Source organism: Branchiostoma floridae, chromosome 5 (genome assembly GCF_000003815.2).
Source record: "Branchiostoma floridae strain S238N-H82 chromosome 5, Bfl_VNyyK, whole genome shotgun sequence".
In the NCBI taxonomy this organism is placed as follows: domain Eukaryota; kingdom Metazoa; phylum Chordata; class Leptocardii; order Amphioxiformes; family Branchiostomatidae; genus Branchiostoma; species Branchiostoma floridae.
In genome coordinates, this window is record NC_049983.1 from 26,152,216 (window position 1) to 26,166,723 (window position 14,508).

General features: G+C 37.8%; 1 protein-coding gene across 19 annotated transcripts in view; it reads left to right on the forward strand.

Moving 5' to 3' along the window:
• LOC118415233 (calcium-dependent secretion activator 1-like) overlaps positions 1-14,508 on the forward strand; it is a 131,843-nt gene that overhangs the window by 111,230 nt on the left and 6,105 nt on the right. For 4 of the 19 annotated variants that reach the window (XM_035819658.1, XM_035819659.1, XM_035819660.1 and 1 more), the window contains 7 exons: positions 1,074-1,180; positions 5,240-5,396; positions 6,138-6,279; positions 12,488-12,643; positions 13,058-13,169; positions 13,680-13,796; positions 14,238-14,363. In XM_035819658.1, coding sequence (XP_035675551.1) covers positions 1,074-1,180; positions 5,240-5,396; positions 6,138-6,279; positions 12,488-12,643; positions 13,058-13,169; positions 13,680-13,796; positions 14,238-14,363 — 917 coding nt within the window. Of the gene's footprint in view, positions 1-194; positions 216-1,016; positions 1,181-2,790; positions 2,803-5,239; positions 5,397-6,137; positions 6,280-10,551; positions 10,606-12,487; positions 12,644-13,057; positions 13,170-13,679; positions 13,797-14,237; positions 14,364-14,508 lie in introns of all 19 variants that reach the window. The other 15 variants (XM_035819648.1, XM_035819649.1, XM_035819645.1 and 12 more) reach the window with 8 other exon arrangements.

Genomic DNA, 14,508 nt, shown 5'->3' on the forward strand with positions numbered 1-14,508 from the left:
AATTTGAACCCTTTATTAAAAGTAAAGGACCTAGGCTACCCAGCAGATAAAAGTGAACTAGTGTTGCATGTATCTATGTAATGTCCTGCATGTATGTTAATATGTACTATTGTCCATGTTGGCACATGTATGTACATCTTTGCTCTCTTCTAACCATGATCTCTCTCCTGCTTCTCTTCTCTGTCTGCTCTCAGCTCAATCTGGAAAAGGAGGAGGTGATTGTTGCTTCTTGCTCTGTTCTGTCTGTTACTGTGTCTTAAACTTGAGTGTCTTAAACATGAATGTCTTAGATATAGTGTATGCAATGTTTGTGTATGTTGCAAGGTGAAGTCGGTAATGTCCACCAAAAAACTATTTTGTCATTCAGTAGATCATGGTTAGTTAGAACTTTGGGTAATTTAGTCATATAATTTAGAAAGAAGATGTTATGGCGATCTGGTTAACTAAAAGTTAAATTTCTATCTAATGGTTTTGATATTGTTATTATAAAAAACTGTCCTGTCCTTTCACAACACAATTCTGTCTTCTGTTCCTGTCCCTGGTGCTGAAAGTGTAACTATTATTGTTGTTGCTTTCCAACTGAAATATCTACTCTTTGCATCATCTTTCTCAATTAAAAAAGTAGCCAATGTTACTTGTTAAGGCATTGTTAAGACATGTTAAGTCCATTTATTGATCAATTATTGCCTGATTGATTAGTCAATCAATCAGTTCTGTGATTGATTCTGTACTCCTGCACAGTCCCCCCCACCAAACCAGTAGGGACCAGGATAGTCTAAGTTCTGTCTCCATAACAGATTATAGTGATTGATTATTTATTGATCAATTATCGATTAATTGATGATTGATTGATTGATTCTGTACTCCTGCACAGTACCCGCCAACAAACCGGTAGGGAACCAGGATAGACAAAGTTTTGTCTCCATGGCCACACCAAACTTTAGTTATTGATTATTTGATTGATCGATTGATTAATTAATTGATAATTAATTGAATGATTCTGTACTCCTGCACAGTCCCCGCCAACAAACCGGTCGGGGACCAGGATAGTCTAAGTTCTGTCTCCACAACAGACATGCAAGGGGAGGAGGTTCCCACCAAGAAGCGTCTGGACGACGTCATCCGGCTGGCTGAGCTTTGTATCGACGTGTTGCAGCAGAATGATGAGCATTATGCAGAGGTAGCCTTACTTTTTATCTTATGATTGGATCGAGAGTCTTTACCCTCAGGTTTAACAAGTTAAAATTGACTTGTTCTATCGGGCAAGCACATAAAAGATTTAATTGCCGAAACCAACTTTTTGCTTGCCAAAAATTTCAATACCATTTTCTATGTATTTTAACTTCTAGCAATGAAATCCTTTTGTTATTTGGCTCTATTTTTGGTGTTGAGTAATGCTTGATGCCATTACTGTAAAAAGTTACAAGTAGATCAAAATCTCACTCATGGAAAAAATCTTATTTGCTCAATTGGGCAAGTGAGGTAGGACATGCGCTTAACTGATCAGCACTTTCACTTGCCCGGGACAATCAGGCTAATGAACTTGTGCAACCATGACCCTTAAGCTGCCAGAGTTTCAGCCCAGTATGTGCTCTTTGGCCAGTTTGCCAGATATACCCTGGATTGGCAGCTTAAGGTTTTAGGTAATGAATCTTTCCTTGCAGAGTCAAAACTGCCCATTCAAGAAGACCACTCAGGGCACTGATAAAAGCTGGTCTATGTGGAATGTTATTTACTGGACTATTGACAGGTGTCTTAATGCTTGTGTCAATGAGGAAAACATTATGTAAGAGAAGACCACCAAGACTGGTGACAATGGGTATATACAAATGTAGATACTCAATGTGGTGGTCACTTGTACAAGTTTGACTCAATGTTTGCCCCAGACTTGATCACTACACTTCAGGCATGAGTTGTTGAACTTGGTAGGGGTTTGTGTAAATGCGGAAGAGACACAACATAAGCATGCAACAAACAAAAAAAGCAGCTTGTTGATAGTATGAATGCTGTCATGAAATAAAGAAATACTTTACCTAGGGAGTTTGTCAATTCTCTGAGTATGCTGCATGTCAGGCATGAGACACTGAGGATGAGAAGTATACTAGGGAGTACTCAGTAATATCTGGACCATCACTGTTACTGTCATATATATAAATACAGTATTGTGATGCTTCTTGTAATGATTTTACCAGGCATGCCAGCATGTTGTCAGAGTAATGGAGAGAAAACAGGGAAGTAGGAAAAATAATCAGTACAGACTGTCTTGCTTTTGCCATGTGCACATTGCTCAGTTTCATTTACATAAAAGTTGCAAAGTTGCCAGTTCTACCAACATCCCCACCGCCTGTATCCCATGTTACCCCATGTGCATGCTATAATGCCTGCCAGATCTGTTCCTCATGCAGCGACAAGACCATGTCAACTTTCCACTTGGTTTAAAGAAAATGGTTTCATGTTTAACTGTGATGATGATAGAAAAAGTTTGCCTACATTTTTTGACGAAACTTAGGCAAGACAACAGAAAGAATACTGTGTTAAAATCCAACCGGAGTTATGCCACTGAAAAGAGTTAGGTGAATGACTTGATTTGTAGTTGCAATTATGTTTCCAAAGTCCATTCTTACTCAGAATGCTTCAAGTGGAAAAATTGGCTTGACCTGTCGCTCCCTCAACTGTCCACACAAGTGTATTGTATGCACCCTTTGTCTGCTGTTGCTGCCAAGCTTCGACAAATAAGGCTGTACTGACATGTATCTTGCACCCCCCTCCCCGCTGACGCTTGTGTCCCAGGAAGGGAAAGAGGTACGTTGCTTCTCGAACTGTCCATCTAAATGGCTCCTCTGCATGACCACTGATGACATCACTGATGACATCATTGATGACATCATCATTAGACTATTCCATTTCAAAAGTTAAATGGGGGAGCAGAATTTTAAGTTTTCACCTTTTTACAATTATTTTGTGTATTTTTGTGTGTACATGTGTTTGGGATTATCCTATCTTTACAATCCACGGATGTGTTTGCTCATTTTCTGGGCTTTCACAAACCTGTTTGCAATGGCAATGTGTACATTTGTATATTGAAGTCATTTTTATACATTTCTACACATAACAGGCCAAGTGACCTCACAAAGAGGAATTCTTCGTCTATCGGCGTGTTATTTTTAAGTGAACGATAATGATTTATTTATTTATTTATTTATTTATTCAAATTGCAACAAGGGCAATACAATGTGGACACATAGGCAGCATATGCTGATGTCGTGACCACATACATACATATACAATAATGTATTGATAATGATTTAGACATGGGATAGTCGTTTCTTTGGAAAGTCACAAACTCTTCTGCAAGATCCTTCAACTATCTTTATCGATAATTAAGGAACGAATTGACTGATGTTGCTACTTTATAACTCATTATGGCCAAATACAATGAAAACTTATAAATGTTTTGTTCACTTAATCTGCATTTTTTATAACATGACATCAAATACTAATTAGAGCTCAGTTTTGAAAATAGTGTAGAGCCTTGAAATCAAATGTATCTTTATTATTTAAAAATCCCTCTTCTTCTAAGTGCCACAGGGGAGTCATTTAGACTATGTAAATGTCCTTACAAAATTTGAACTTTGTTTTTTCTCTCTTTCTCCTATCTCTTATTCATTTCGTCTCTTCTCTCTCCTTCTCTCTCTCTCTCTCTCTCTCTCCCACTTTCATGCTGGACCACCACTTCTTGTTGCCTTGTTAATGCTTTTTATGTGCTCCCAGTTTTCAGGTGGACATCAGAAATTATTTCAGTGATTCTTCAGTTACTTACAAAACTCATAAGATCATTATCATATTGTACAAGAAGATTGAAACTTTTATGTACATGTGTAATAGAATACCAAAATACACAGATGCTTTTCTATATGGTCGATAGTGAATAATTAAAAGCTGAAGAAGATCAAAGGCATCCGTCTTCTTTCCCTTAAACCTGGTTACTGTTTTGAAATATACTTAGACAGTAGAATGTAAATTGTATTTCTGTGGGGCTAAGAATTTCAAGGCAAGGACTTGTCTTCATTTTGTCTTTCAGTTCTTCAGTGGGCAACTTAGATTTCTTTTGATTTCTTTTGGTAAACACAGTAAGTTTCTTTATACTAGTCTTAGTCTTTGAGCTTACATTAACTTGTAAGGTTATAAAATAACATGGTTGATTTGTCTTATTAACCATAATCCACATTGGCACAGTTTGTATGCCGTGAGAATGTTGCAGACTCTGTGTTGTATTGAGTAGAGTATGACGTGGTTTTATTGCTTATTATGTAACATTTCTTTTTTTGTGTGTATAAAGTGCACTCAGAACAAATGTTTGAATATGTATGTATGTTTTAATTTTAATCTATAACAATTAAACGTGTGCTTAACGAGGCAGTACCTTTGGTCTGCATGAAATTAGATTTTATGTTCTGTTTGGGTTTACTAACATGACATATTTTGTAAGTTTTGACAAAATTAAATGCAGATCAAGATAGATTTGAACCATTTGTTTTTATCAGGTCAAAACGATAAAGATCGTTTTAGTTATGTGTTGATTAATTGAAAACATATTATCAAACTACTGCATTTCCCTATCATAATTCGAAGGTACTAGTAATCTGAAATTTGCAAAATTGACACAAAGAAAATAGAAGCACATACTGAGGATCTTACTACATTTAGGAGAATATTTAGGGGCAGATAATTTGCCTTATTGTTGAAGTCAAAAAGATTTTTCCTTACTGTTTAAGTGGTAAAAACTTTAACAGCTGTAAACTAAGGTAAATGCATTAATTTAAGAATATATTTTATTTTACAATGTTGCAGTCTCACCAAAAAAAACGACATTTATGTTATAATAGATGTGACTAAACTGGTTCATGGTTTTGACTTTGTATGTCCACTGTCAAAGATGAAGGCTCTAATTCGGTTAGCAGTTTTTTTCTATACCATTTTGGTACATGTCTGGATGTATATGGCCTTCCTCAGTTGGTGCATAACAATATCCAGACATGTCTCAGGGCTCTCCAGCTTTGACAAATTATCAATATATTGCATCTCACAGTGTAGGTCAAGTGCAAACTGCCAACCAATGTGTGTTCTAAAAGGAGCACCTTGTTTGAAGAGTTGTTTACTTCCAATTTTCTTCACCAAAGTAATTTCAAGCTTACTGGTGTCGTTGACAATACTTTGTCTTCTTGCCTTCCTCCTCAAGGCGTTTGCCTGGTTCTCAGATTTGCTGGCAGAACACAAGGAAATCTTCTGGTCGTTATTCCAAGTCGACATGGATTCAGCACTTGAAGTTCAACCCCCCGATTCTTGGGACAGTTTCCCACTCTTCCAACTCCTCAACGACTACTTAAGGCAGGACGGTAAGACATTTTCGGTTGTGTTTTGGTGTCTGAAGGTTTGTAGATTAAAATGGTCTGTCTTGATGGTCTTCTTTCAAGGTTTCCATCCGTTGTTTCCATCCAATGGAGCAACAATAGGTGTGAGAGGTCGCTCTGTGTAATATAACCAGATGCTGCCACGCTGCAAAGCTGGTGTGTTATGCTGAAGGGCGGTTATACCAGCTATATAGATACAGATACAGACAGTAGGTTCAGGTGAAAATTGTGGCTCCCACTTGCACTCATGCATCATCTCAAAATATCTAATTTTGCAACGACTTCTAGCATCATCAGCTGAAGCTCCTTTTTAACCCTGTTCTTACTGCCTAACCTTGTACCTGATGCAAATTCGGTCTCAAAAGCTCACCTTAGCAGGCTTAAGGTTAAAGGGATATATAATTGTAAAATTTTGGTGTCAAATCTTCTGAACTCAGCGGGGACTTCAAACTTCAGTAACAATTCGAGCGAACCACCGAACACGGTCTAAGGCGTTCTTTGGTTCGTCGGAAAGTTGGATAGAATGGTGGACAACTCAAGCGGTGGTGGGAAGTGTGCATATTTTAAGATTTCCTCCCGGCACTACAAAGTCGTATTCATACGTTGTGAATATTGCCGTCCAGTGTAAAAATAATGAACAAATACAGTGGCTTTATTTTTGTTACAATATATCCATTTAGTAAGCTGTAGAAAAGTTGTAATTAATTTTTTTTCACTCCCCTGCAGAAAACCTGACCGGCGGAAAATTCCACAGCCACCTCCGAGAGACATTTGCCCCGATGGTGGTGCGTTACGTTGACCTGATGGAGTCATCGATAGCGCAGTCCATACACAAGGGCTTCGAGCGGGAAACGTGGCTGCCGCAGGGGTAGGGCTTGCACGGTCACCATAGAAACCTGCCGTCAAGAAATGAGCTGAGATCCAGCGGAGCAATGAATAGCCTATTTAAGTTTTTGGAAATCTCTATAGTCATCCTCTGTTTGGACTGAGAAATGATTTTGGTCATGCAACTCTAATTTAATTAACTTGTTGCGTGCCTTTACAAACATTTTGTACATCTTGATGTTTCTTTCACGAATAGTGTATAAGGAGACATAACCTGCACAAGGTCAAAAGTTATGTGTCAAAGGTTATAGGTCAAAAGTGATTGGTCATTCCTACATGAGGAAGTCTGTAGAGATGGCTGCGAATTTTGAGAGGTTGTCATTGTTCTGTTGGGTTTGAGCTCATTTTTTGACAATATTGAAGACGTGATAACAGCAAAGTCTCCACCAGACCTCTTTGAAGGCTAAAATGTTGTAGAAATTGGCAAAATGAGATGATGTATTTAGTCTGAGCTATTGGAAGGTGAGATCGGCGACTATCATCAGCTAGCCTATCTAGCAAATTTTCCATCCTATTTCGCTAATTTCTATTTTTTCTAACAACTAAGGAGTTTGGTGAGACTTCTATGGGTTTTGTCATTTATAAATTTCGGGGTGATATGGGGAAGTTTGGCTCTTAATTTTGGTAAACTTGTTTTCATATATAATCTTTCTTATTTTTGGAATTATAACATTGTCCAACACCCCTTTATTCATTTTCTAAGTGTTTGTTGTTGTCAGTCCCTCTCTAACTTTATTGTTTTTTTATACCCTGGTTTACCACATCACCCCTAACTTTATAAATGTCTCTGCATGCCTCTTCAAACAGGTAGAGGAGGTTAAAACATTGTTCAGACCCAAGTCACCAAAAGTACAATAATCATTGTTTTGGTGCGAATCACATGATATGTGCTTTTCACCAACATGAATAATCCTGCTATGACAGTTTGCCACAAAAACATTCCTGGATTTATGTATCATTTTTTCGAAAAAAAATGGCAGGAGGCAAAATTGAAACTGGACATTTTGTTTCATGCTTTCCACGTGCATGACTGGAATGAACAGTGTACCCCCCTCCCCACAGTGCATCCCAAAGCAATAGGCTTTAACTACCCACCAATATTTGCCACTTTTAAAGTCATGGCAGTTGTGCACATGTCCTTGTATGACCTAATGGAACGTAATGTGGGCAGGTCTTAGTGCAGAAAATTTTGGCTAGGAGAGACTTACATTGCAAAGGAATTTTCACAATGGCTTTTTGACAGAAACGTTTAATAGAATTCAGGAAGAACTGCTGGAAAATATTAACAATTCACGAGAAGACCATTCATTCAATGTTTGGGTCAATTTTTGCTTGGAGCTGTTCATATCTATTTAGCTCCTTCAAATGTATTTTCTTAAACACTGAAAATACTACAAAATGTGCCGAATAGCTATTACTCAAGCAACTAGATATAATTTTGGAAAAAGAAAGCAACTGGATATTATTTTGGAAACAAAAGATATTGATGCTGATGAAAGATAACGAATTTTGTCTGATACGTCTGACCCTTTCCAAAATTATAATAATATTATAATTATTCCAGTTGCTTGAGCAATTGCTATTTGCCGTATCTTATTACCTTCATAGCAAAAACGAAATATTGTATATTGGCCAATTAGTGACCTGTTTTGATATAGAATTATTTCATCTAATTGCACCCAATGGTCATGTTACTATTGAAACCTGCTCACAGCCCTCTCCATAGGTTATACACTCACACATGTAGCTACTGAAGCTGCATCCGAGCATCCCTATTGCCAAATAGTATTAGACACATAATTATTTTCTCAAACGTTATGTTAAGAACAATATAAAGGAACTGATAATGTTATGCTGCCAGTACTAGGTTTGAAGGCATGACTCTGCATGAGCGAATGCGCAATGGCAATTTGTTTGTGCATGTCTGTGTGTTCAGTTACTCACGCAGTACGGTAGACCACATTGATTATGAATAATACCATATCAACTAGTGCTAGCTAGGAACTTAGGCCACTAAAACAAATCCATGTTGTCACTCTGTCGACCACTCCATTCTTTGCCCCACTTGTGCGGAACTCTGTGTGGATTCCTGTTGCAGTCATCTGGCATATCTATTGATATTACTATGTTTAGTTCTATGTACATCTAACCAGGGTTTGTTGTTGAATCAAACAGACTCATAATTTTCTAAACAATCCTGTGAACTAAGGATACGTGCTAATAATATCTATGTGTCCACTTGAATTTTCAAAAATGCCACAAATTATATTAATTTCAATGTCCTGATCATATTTATGTTAACTAAATTGTTGAATTGTTGAAAGTTGATTGGTCATATTCTTCTTGACACACTACTAAACCACATTCGGCTCCAGGAAATGGCTAATATCAGTCTCAAAATTCACACTGCAAATTTGGCACATGATTGCACTCATGGCTCATAGACGGTAAAGTGTGTGTTTTGTGATCAAATTCAAACCAAGTCTAGAGCATATGTCACAGCTGGTACTGCACATAGCAGGATCCACCAGAGTTCCAAAAGTCTCCATCAGTGACAGTGGCATGTGCCTGTACATGTAACATGTAGCCTGTAATATACACTCTTCAGCGAGAAATGTCAATGTAAACTCTTTCTACATCCTGGCTGTTTTGCAAAGGTCACGGATCCATTATATTTTCTACGTGTGCTTTCTGCTTCCTGCACAGCACTCTAGACAAGGTCTGAAAAATAATAGTTGAATTTTTAAAACCTTGCCCATCTAATGCAAAATGAATTCGCATTACCAAAGGCCATTCCTGCCCAGTGTTTTAGAGTGCAAGCTAATTGTTTTTGCTTTGTTTTTATTTGTGCAATATTTCAGTGTTATGCAACAGTCTCATGATTATTGGTTTATTTATTTATTGGATTGGCTGTTCAGCATGCACAGCCAGGGCTGCCCAACTAGCCTGTGGCTACTACAAAGTGCTAGCCAAAAGGATGATTCTAAAACTACTGATAGAGACGAGAACAATGCAAATAGTTTATATGGATAGAATAACAATCAACAAAAGTATTCGAGGTACATCATCTTATTGGGAAGCTTTTTGACATTTGGCAACATCCCTCACTTACAAATCTATCACAATACACAGCATTATGCTTCCACGAAAGTATGCCTTTTTCTTTTTGCATGATTTTTCATTCATTCACAATGCACAAATTGTTTTCTTATGGCCACTAAGCTCATGTGTTTAGCCAAGGGTTGAATATAAAGACTTGTAACAAATTTGGATTCAGATGTTTCTTAACAATTTTCAAGAAGCGTATATTATCTATCCTTGAGGTGTACAATTCTACTGTAAATGCAGAAACTTTCCCGGTGGTTTAATGTTCACGGTTATCGCAGTGGCCGTTTACCGCGAATTTAAAACCAACATTTTTCCAAGGCAGTAAGATACTTCAGTGCATGGCGCTTAAAACTTAAAACCAACGCGAAAGGTCCTTTTTCTGCCACAGCAAAATTAAATCCCCGCGAACTTGAATGCATTAACAGTATTTGTTTATGCAAGCCAATCCAAGACTGTCCAGTACAGTTCTATACCTGAAGGGAACTCAGACTGTCTAGAGTGCTGTTGCCCAGGTCATGCCGTCAGCATCGTTACCTTTCTTCTCACATCTTCTCTTTCTCTTCTCTTTCACAGCATTCGAACATAAACAGACCAGGACAGCTCGGACACCTTGCATGTAGCATGTACAGCTCTTTGGTAGCACGAAACTATATCAGAAAACTAATTATCATTGGTACTCACTCAAAAGATCAAATCAAATTTGTTTCCAGCACAGGAAAACTGGTCAATTGGTCATTGAATTGTTTCTACAGACTTCATCAAGTCCATGACCTCTACTTTTGACATGTGCTCCAATGGGTCTGTGACATATGAGTGGGGTCGAAGGAACCTGGGAGTTTGCAATTTACTGAAAGGAAGATCTGCTAACAAAATGAACTAAATATTTTTGAAAACCTACTTGAATGAAGCTTTCAGTATTAATGAATAAAACTGCTGATAGTTGTGGACTGGACAAGTTCAAAAGCCATCAATAAAGATCCAAAGATTATTTTCAAAATTAAATTTGATTGAAATTTTTTTACGAGGCTGTTTGTGCATTCGACATTGATGGGTTTGTCAGGTGTCCCAGCTGGCCTGAATGACCAGTGTAACGTTCCGTCAGTGTAGTGTCTGTGTGTCTGACTGTGTCTCTCCCATCTGCACAAAGCGTGAACCTTGGATTACCCGAGGTACCGGTAGACATCCCCATGCTTGGGGCAAGGTAAGACCCGCGACTGCGCCCCCTAGTGGTGTAGTCCTGCATTGCAGAGCTGGAAATAGACTTACACAGAAGACATGTCTTGGACACAGTGGAAAAAATTTTGACAAATGAATTATGGCCATCATATGGATACTTAGCCATGGATTATTCATGGTTGCCAATATTGTTCTGTTTAGTATAAGAAGTTTTGAATATTTTTCACAGTTTGTCATTTGTTTTCTTTTTCATTCTGTGAGTTTTGAAGAATCCTTAAAAGATTGAAGCAGAAGAGATCTTATTTTTTTATTAGGATTCACGTTTGACACACAAGATTTATTAAATCGAAGTTTACTTTTTATTTGTGTCCGCAGCAGAGTTCATTTAAGGTCAGACTTTAAGTTCAGAATATAATCAAATGTGGTGTACTTTTGAATGATTGATTTCCTTCAGAAAATGGTTTAGAAAGTTTAAAATTTGCTTCAAAATTTGAGAATACCATCCATGAAACACTACTTTCAAAATTTGCATGCTAAGGGACTTCACTCTCTGTTGTCATTATCTTTGTCCCAAAAGTTGGAAGTCCCAATAGTCCTTGTTCTTGTTGAAGACATGGAATTGTGGATGTATTTCCAGCTGTGTAGTTCATGTCCATCCCTCATCGGCTGGCAGCTAACCGTGACACACACAGCTCTCACATGACCATGTTTAACACCACCACCTTAAAGTCTGCTCTCACCGATGTAATGTAGGGTCTGTGCATGATATATACTTGTAATGCCTACCCTTTGTCATATACATCGAGAAGGAATATCTCAACATTTTGTACAAGCTTGTTAGTCAAGCAACACTACTAAAGAGTTGCTATGCCACAATTTTGTACATACGTTTAGATAAATATTGCAAAGAAGGAATAGGCTATTTGTATGCCTTCCAAAATTGTAACAGATGTACATGTTTGCTACTTGCATCTAGATCTTTGTTTAGGTTAAGATTTATGTACGTAAAAGAAGGTGTCAAGACAATCCAAAAGTATTTGATAAACATGGACGTATTCTAATAGTTTGATTCAAGTAGGAAAAGTCTTTGGTGCAGAATGATTCGGATCCACACTTTGTAACTTTTATGTTATGCTGGTATCCTATGCACAGGCTCTCACATCTAGACCAATTGTGTCTGTCATCCCCATCTGTTCAACATTCAATGTTGCTGGCTTGAAGTTACACCAAGTCAGACTAGACTATTCAGGGATTAAAGCTTTGTGTTTGCCATTTCACTACATGTTATAAATCACTTAAGCTTGATGTTTTGATGTGTTAAGATAAAGAATAAGTCTATTTTCAAGTTCTGTTGCATTTGTAAGTTTGGAAGCAATGTTAGGTGGTATGATTATAATTGTCATAAATCTTTGATAGCCAGAAATATGAGATCGAGAGGAAATTCGGTGCACTGGTAAATAACACCACAGAATATTATAAAGACTTTAGAGAAATGATTTAAAGCTATGAAAGCATTACAGAATGGTACGGCATCAGTAAAGTAGAGGGGAAAGCTTCTAAAACCACCGACATATTTCTTTTGTAAAGAATAGTTTCAACTGCTTGTTATGGATAAGTCGCAACTTTGTCTGATGTGGTAAGTAGCAATACAGTGCTGATTGTTTGGTGTTTGTTTATGTTTGGTGTCAGTGGAAAACTGCTATTAAAAATTATTGTGTTGTATTGCTTTTCTCAATAGGGGAGTACATGTTATTGTAGTCTCTCTATGGGGTTTTCTTCTTTTTAGGTTGTAGGAATGGTGACATATTAAGTGGTTTCACGTGAACCCTTGACTTCCAACATCGTAAATCTTAGAAAACTAAAGTCCCTTTCAGCGATGATGCGAGGTTTTTCTGCTCTTGTTGCAGTAACGGCTGCGAAACCAGCGAAGACGTTCTGTGGAAACTGGAGGCTCTGCAGAACTTCATAAAGGATCTCCACTGGCCCGAGGAAGAGTTCGGCAACCACTTGGAGCAGAGACTGAAGCTGATGGCATGCGATATGATCGAATCGGCCATTCAAAGGTGAGGAACACTGTGTTATAATTGCTTGAAATAGATATACATAGCAATCGAATGGATAGATAAAATGAAGGAATCAAATGCAATAAGATACGCAACTCAAGAAACTGGTAAACAGACGTTTCAGGTAATATCCACTATCTTTTGTCAGTGACACCTAGCAAAATCGTTTGATAAGCAGACTTTTGTGTATAAATTATAATGATAATTTACAAAGAAGTATCAAAAAGCATATATTTTGAAGAAACAAAAACTTTTCTTGTTAAAGCAGATTTCAGTGTTTTTTGGTGTTTTGTTCTGCAACATATATACAAATTAGTAATAAATGCAAATGATGTTGCTGTTGATGTTGTCTGACCCCGTTACCTGTTGACCTTTAACCTTGACGACCTCTGACCCTGTTGATCCCTCCTGCAGGACTCAGAAGTCTTTTGAGAACAGGCTGAAGCGAGGACGAGACAGCCCAGACTTCAGGATGGCCGTAGAGGCCTGCACCATGATTAACGTAGTGTTCGACGCTAAGAAAAAGGTATTAACATGAAGTTCCATTTTTCATCAATATACCAAAATAGAAAATATCTATCAAATAGTTTTCAACTTTTTTTATTGCAACATATAAGTACATAACATGATGGGGACACACTCAAGCTTGACACGCTTATTTTCATGCCGTCATCAGAAACAAACTGACAGTACAGAAGAACATAATTAAAAACTACAATGTAATACAGACAAGCAAAGCATAAAACAAAAGCAATGTTGAGTAACACCACAGTAAGAAATCATAGAATATAAGAAAGTACATTTTCAACTCTTGGAAGAAGATAGTTGAATGTGTTCAAACATATTTTAGCATCTTGTAGATAGTTCTGTTGTTTAACCTTTGTTACCTTAATATTTATCTTCATATCAAAGCTACCTTAGCAGGCGCTGACCTCTAGACTTTCTTCAATACAATAACATTTACTTAACATCGTACAGCAAAGTTGAAATTAATGATAATAGTGAAGAAAACTTATGATTGTCCCAACCTGTTCAGTCCACCCAGTTGTGCTTCTACAAGAGTCCGGACGGACAGCGGCACAACTACCACACAAAGATCGACGACTTCCTGGAGAAGGTCTACAACGAGATGATTAGCACTCTGGTGGCAAAGGTGAGCAAAGGAGGGGGTGGGGGTGAATGCATGAATGTATGAATGAATGAATAGATAAAGGAATGGGTGTTTGAATGAATGGATGGGTGGGTGGGTGAATGGATAAGTGATTGGTCAAATTGAAGAAGGTCTGCAACGAAATGATCAGCACACTGGTGGCAAAGGTGAGGGAGGGAAGGAAGGATTAAGTGAATAAATAATAAAAAGGTCATTACATATTGCAACAGTGGCAGATCTTAGCCCTTAACAACTTGGTTGTCTTACAAATTCCTACACTTGTTTGCAGTTGCCGATTACAGATGTTGACTGTGGAAGGAAATTGTTCATTCGTGTGCTTGACTGATGATCTTTCAACTTATGACCTTCACCCTGGCAGATGGTGACAGTGAAGAAGAGTGTCCTTTGAATCACATACTTGACCTTTGATCTTTACCCCTGTAGATGGTGACAGTGGTGGAGAGTGTCCTAGCCAAACTAGCCAGGTATGACGAGGGCACGCTCTTCTCATCCTTCATGAATTTCGGAGCCTCACTCCGGCAGAAGGCTCAGAATATCACAGGCAAGGAGGTGAGCAAATTTTGTTTTCAATTTTTTACAATCATCATATTCGTACAAGAGCCTATTTTTACCATCATTGAAGAAAAGGGCAGCTCGTACATGTAACTATAACAGCATCTCCTCTTTAGTCAGAAAAAAAGTTAGGCAAAGCACG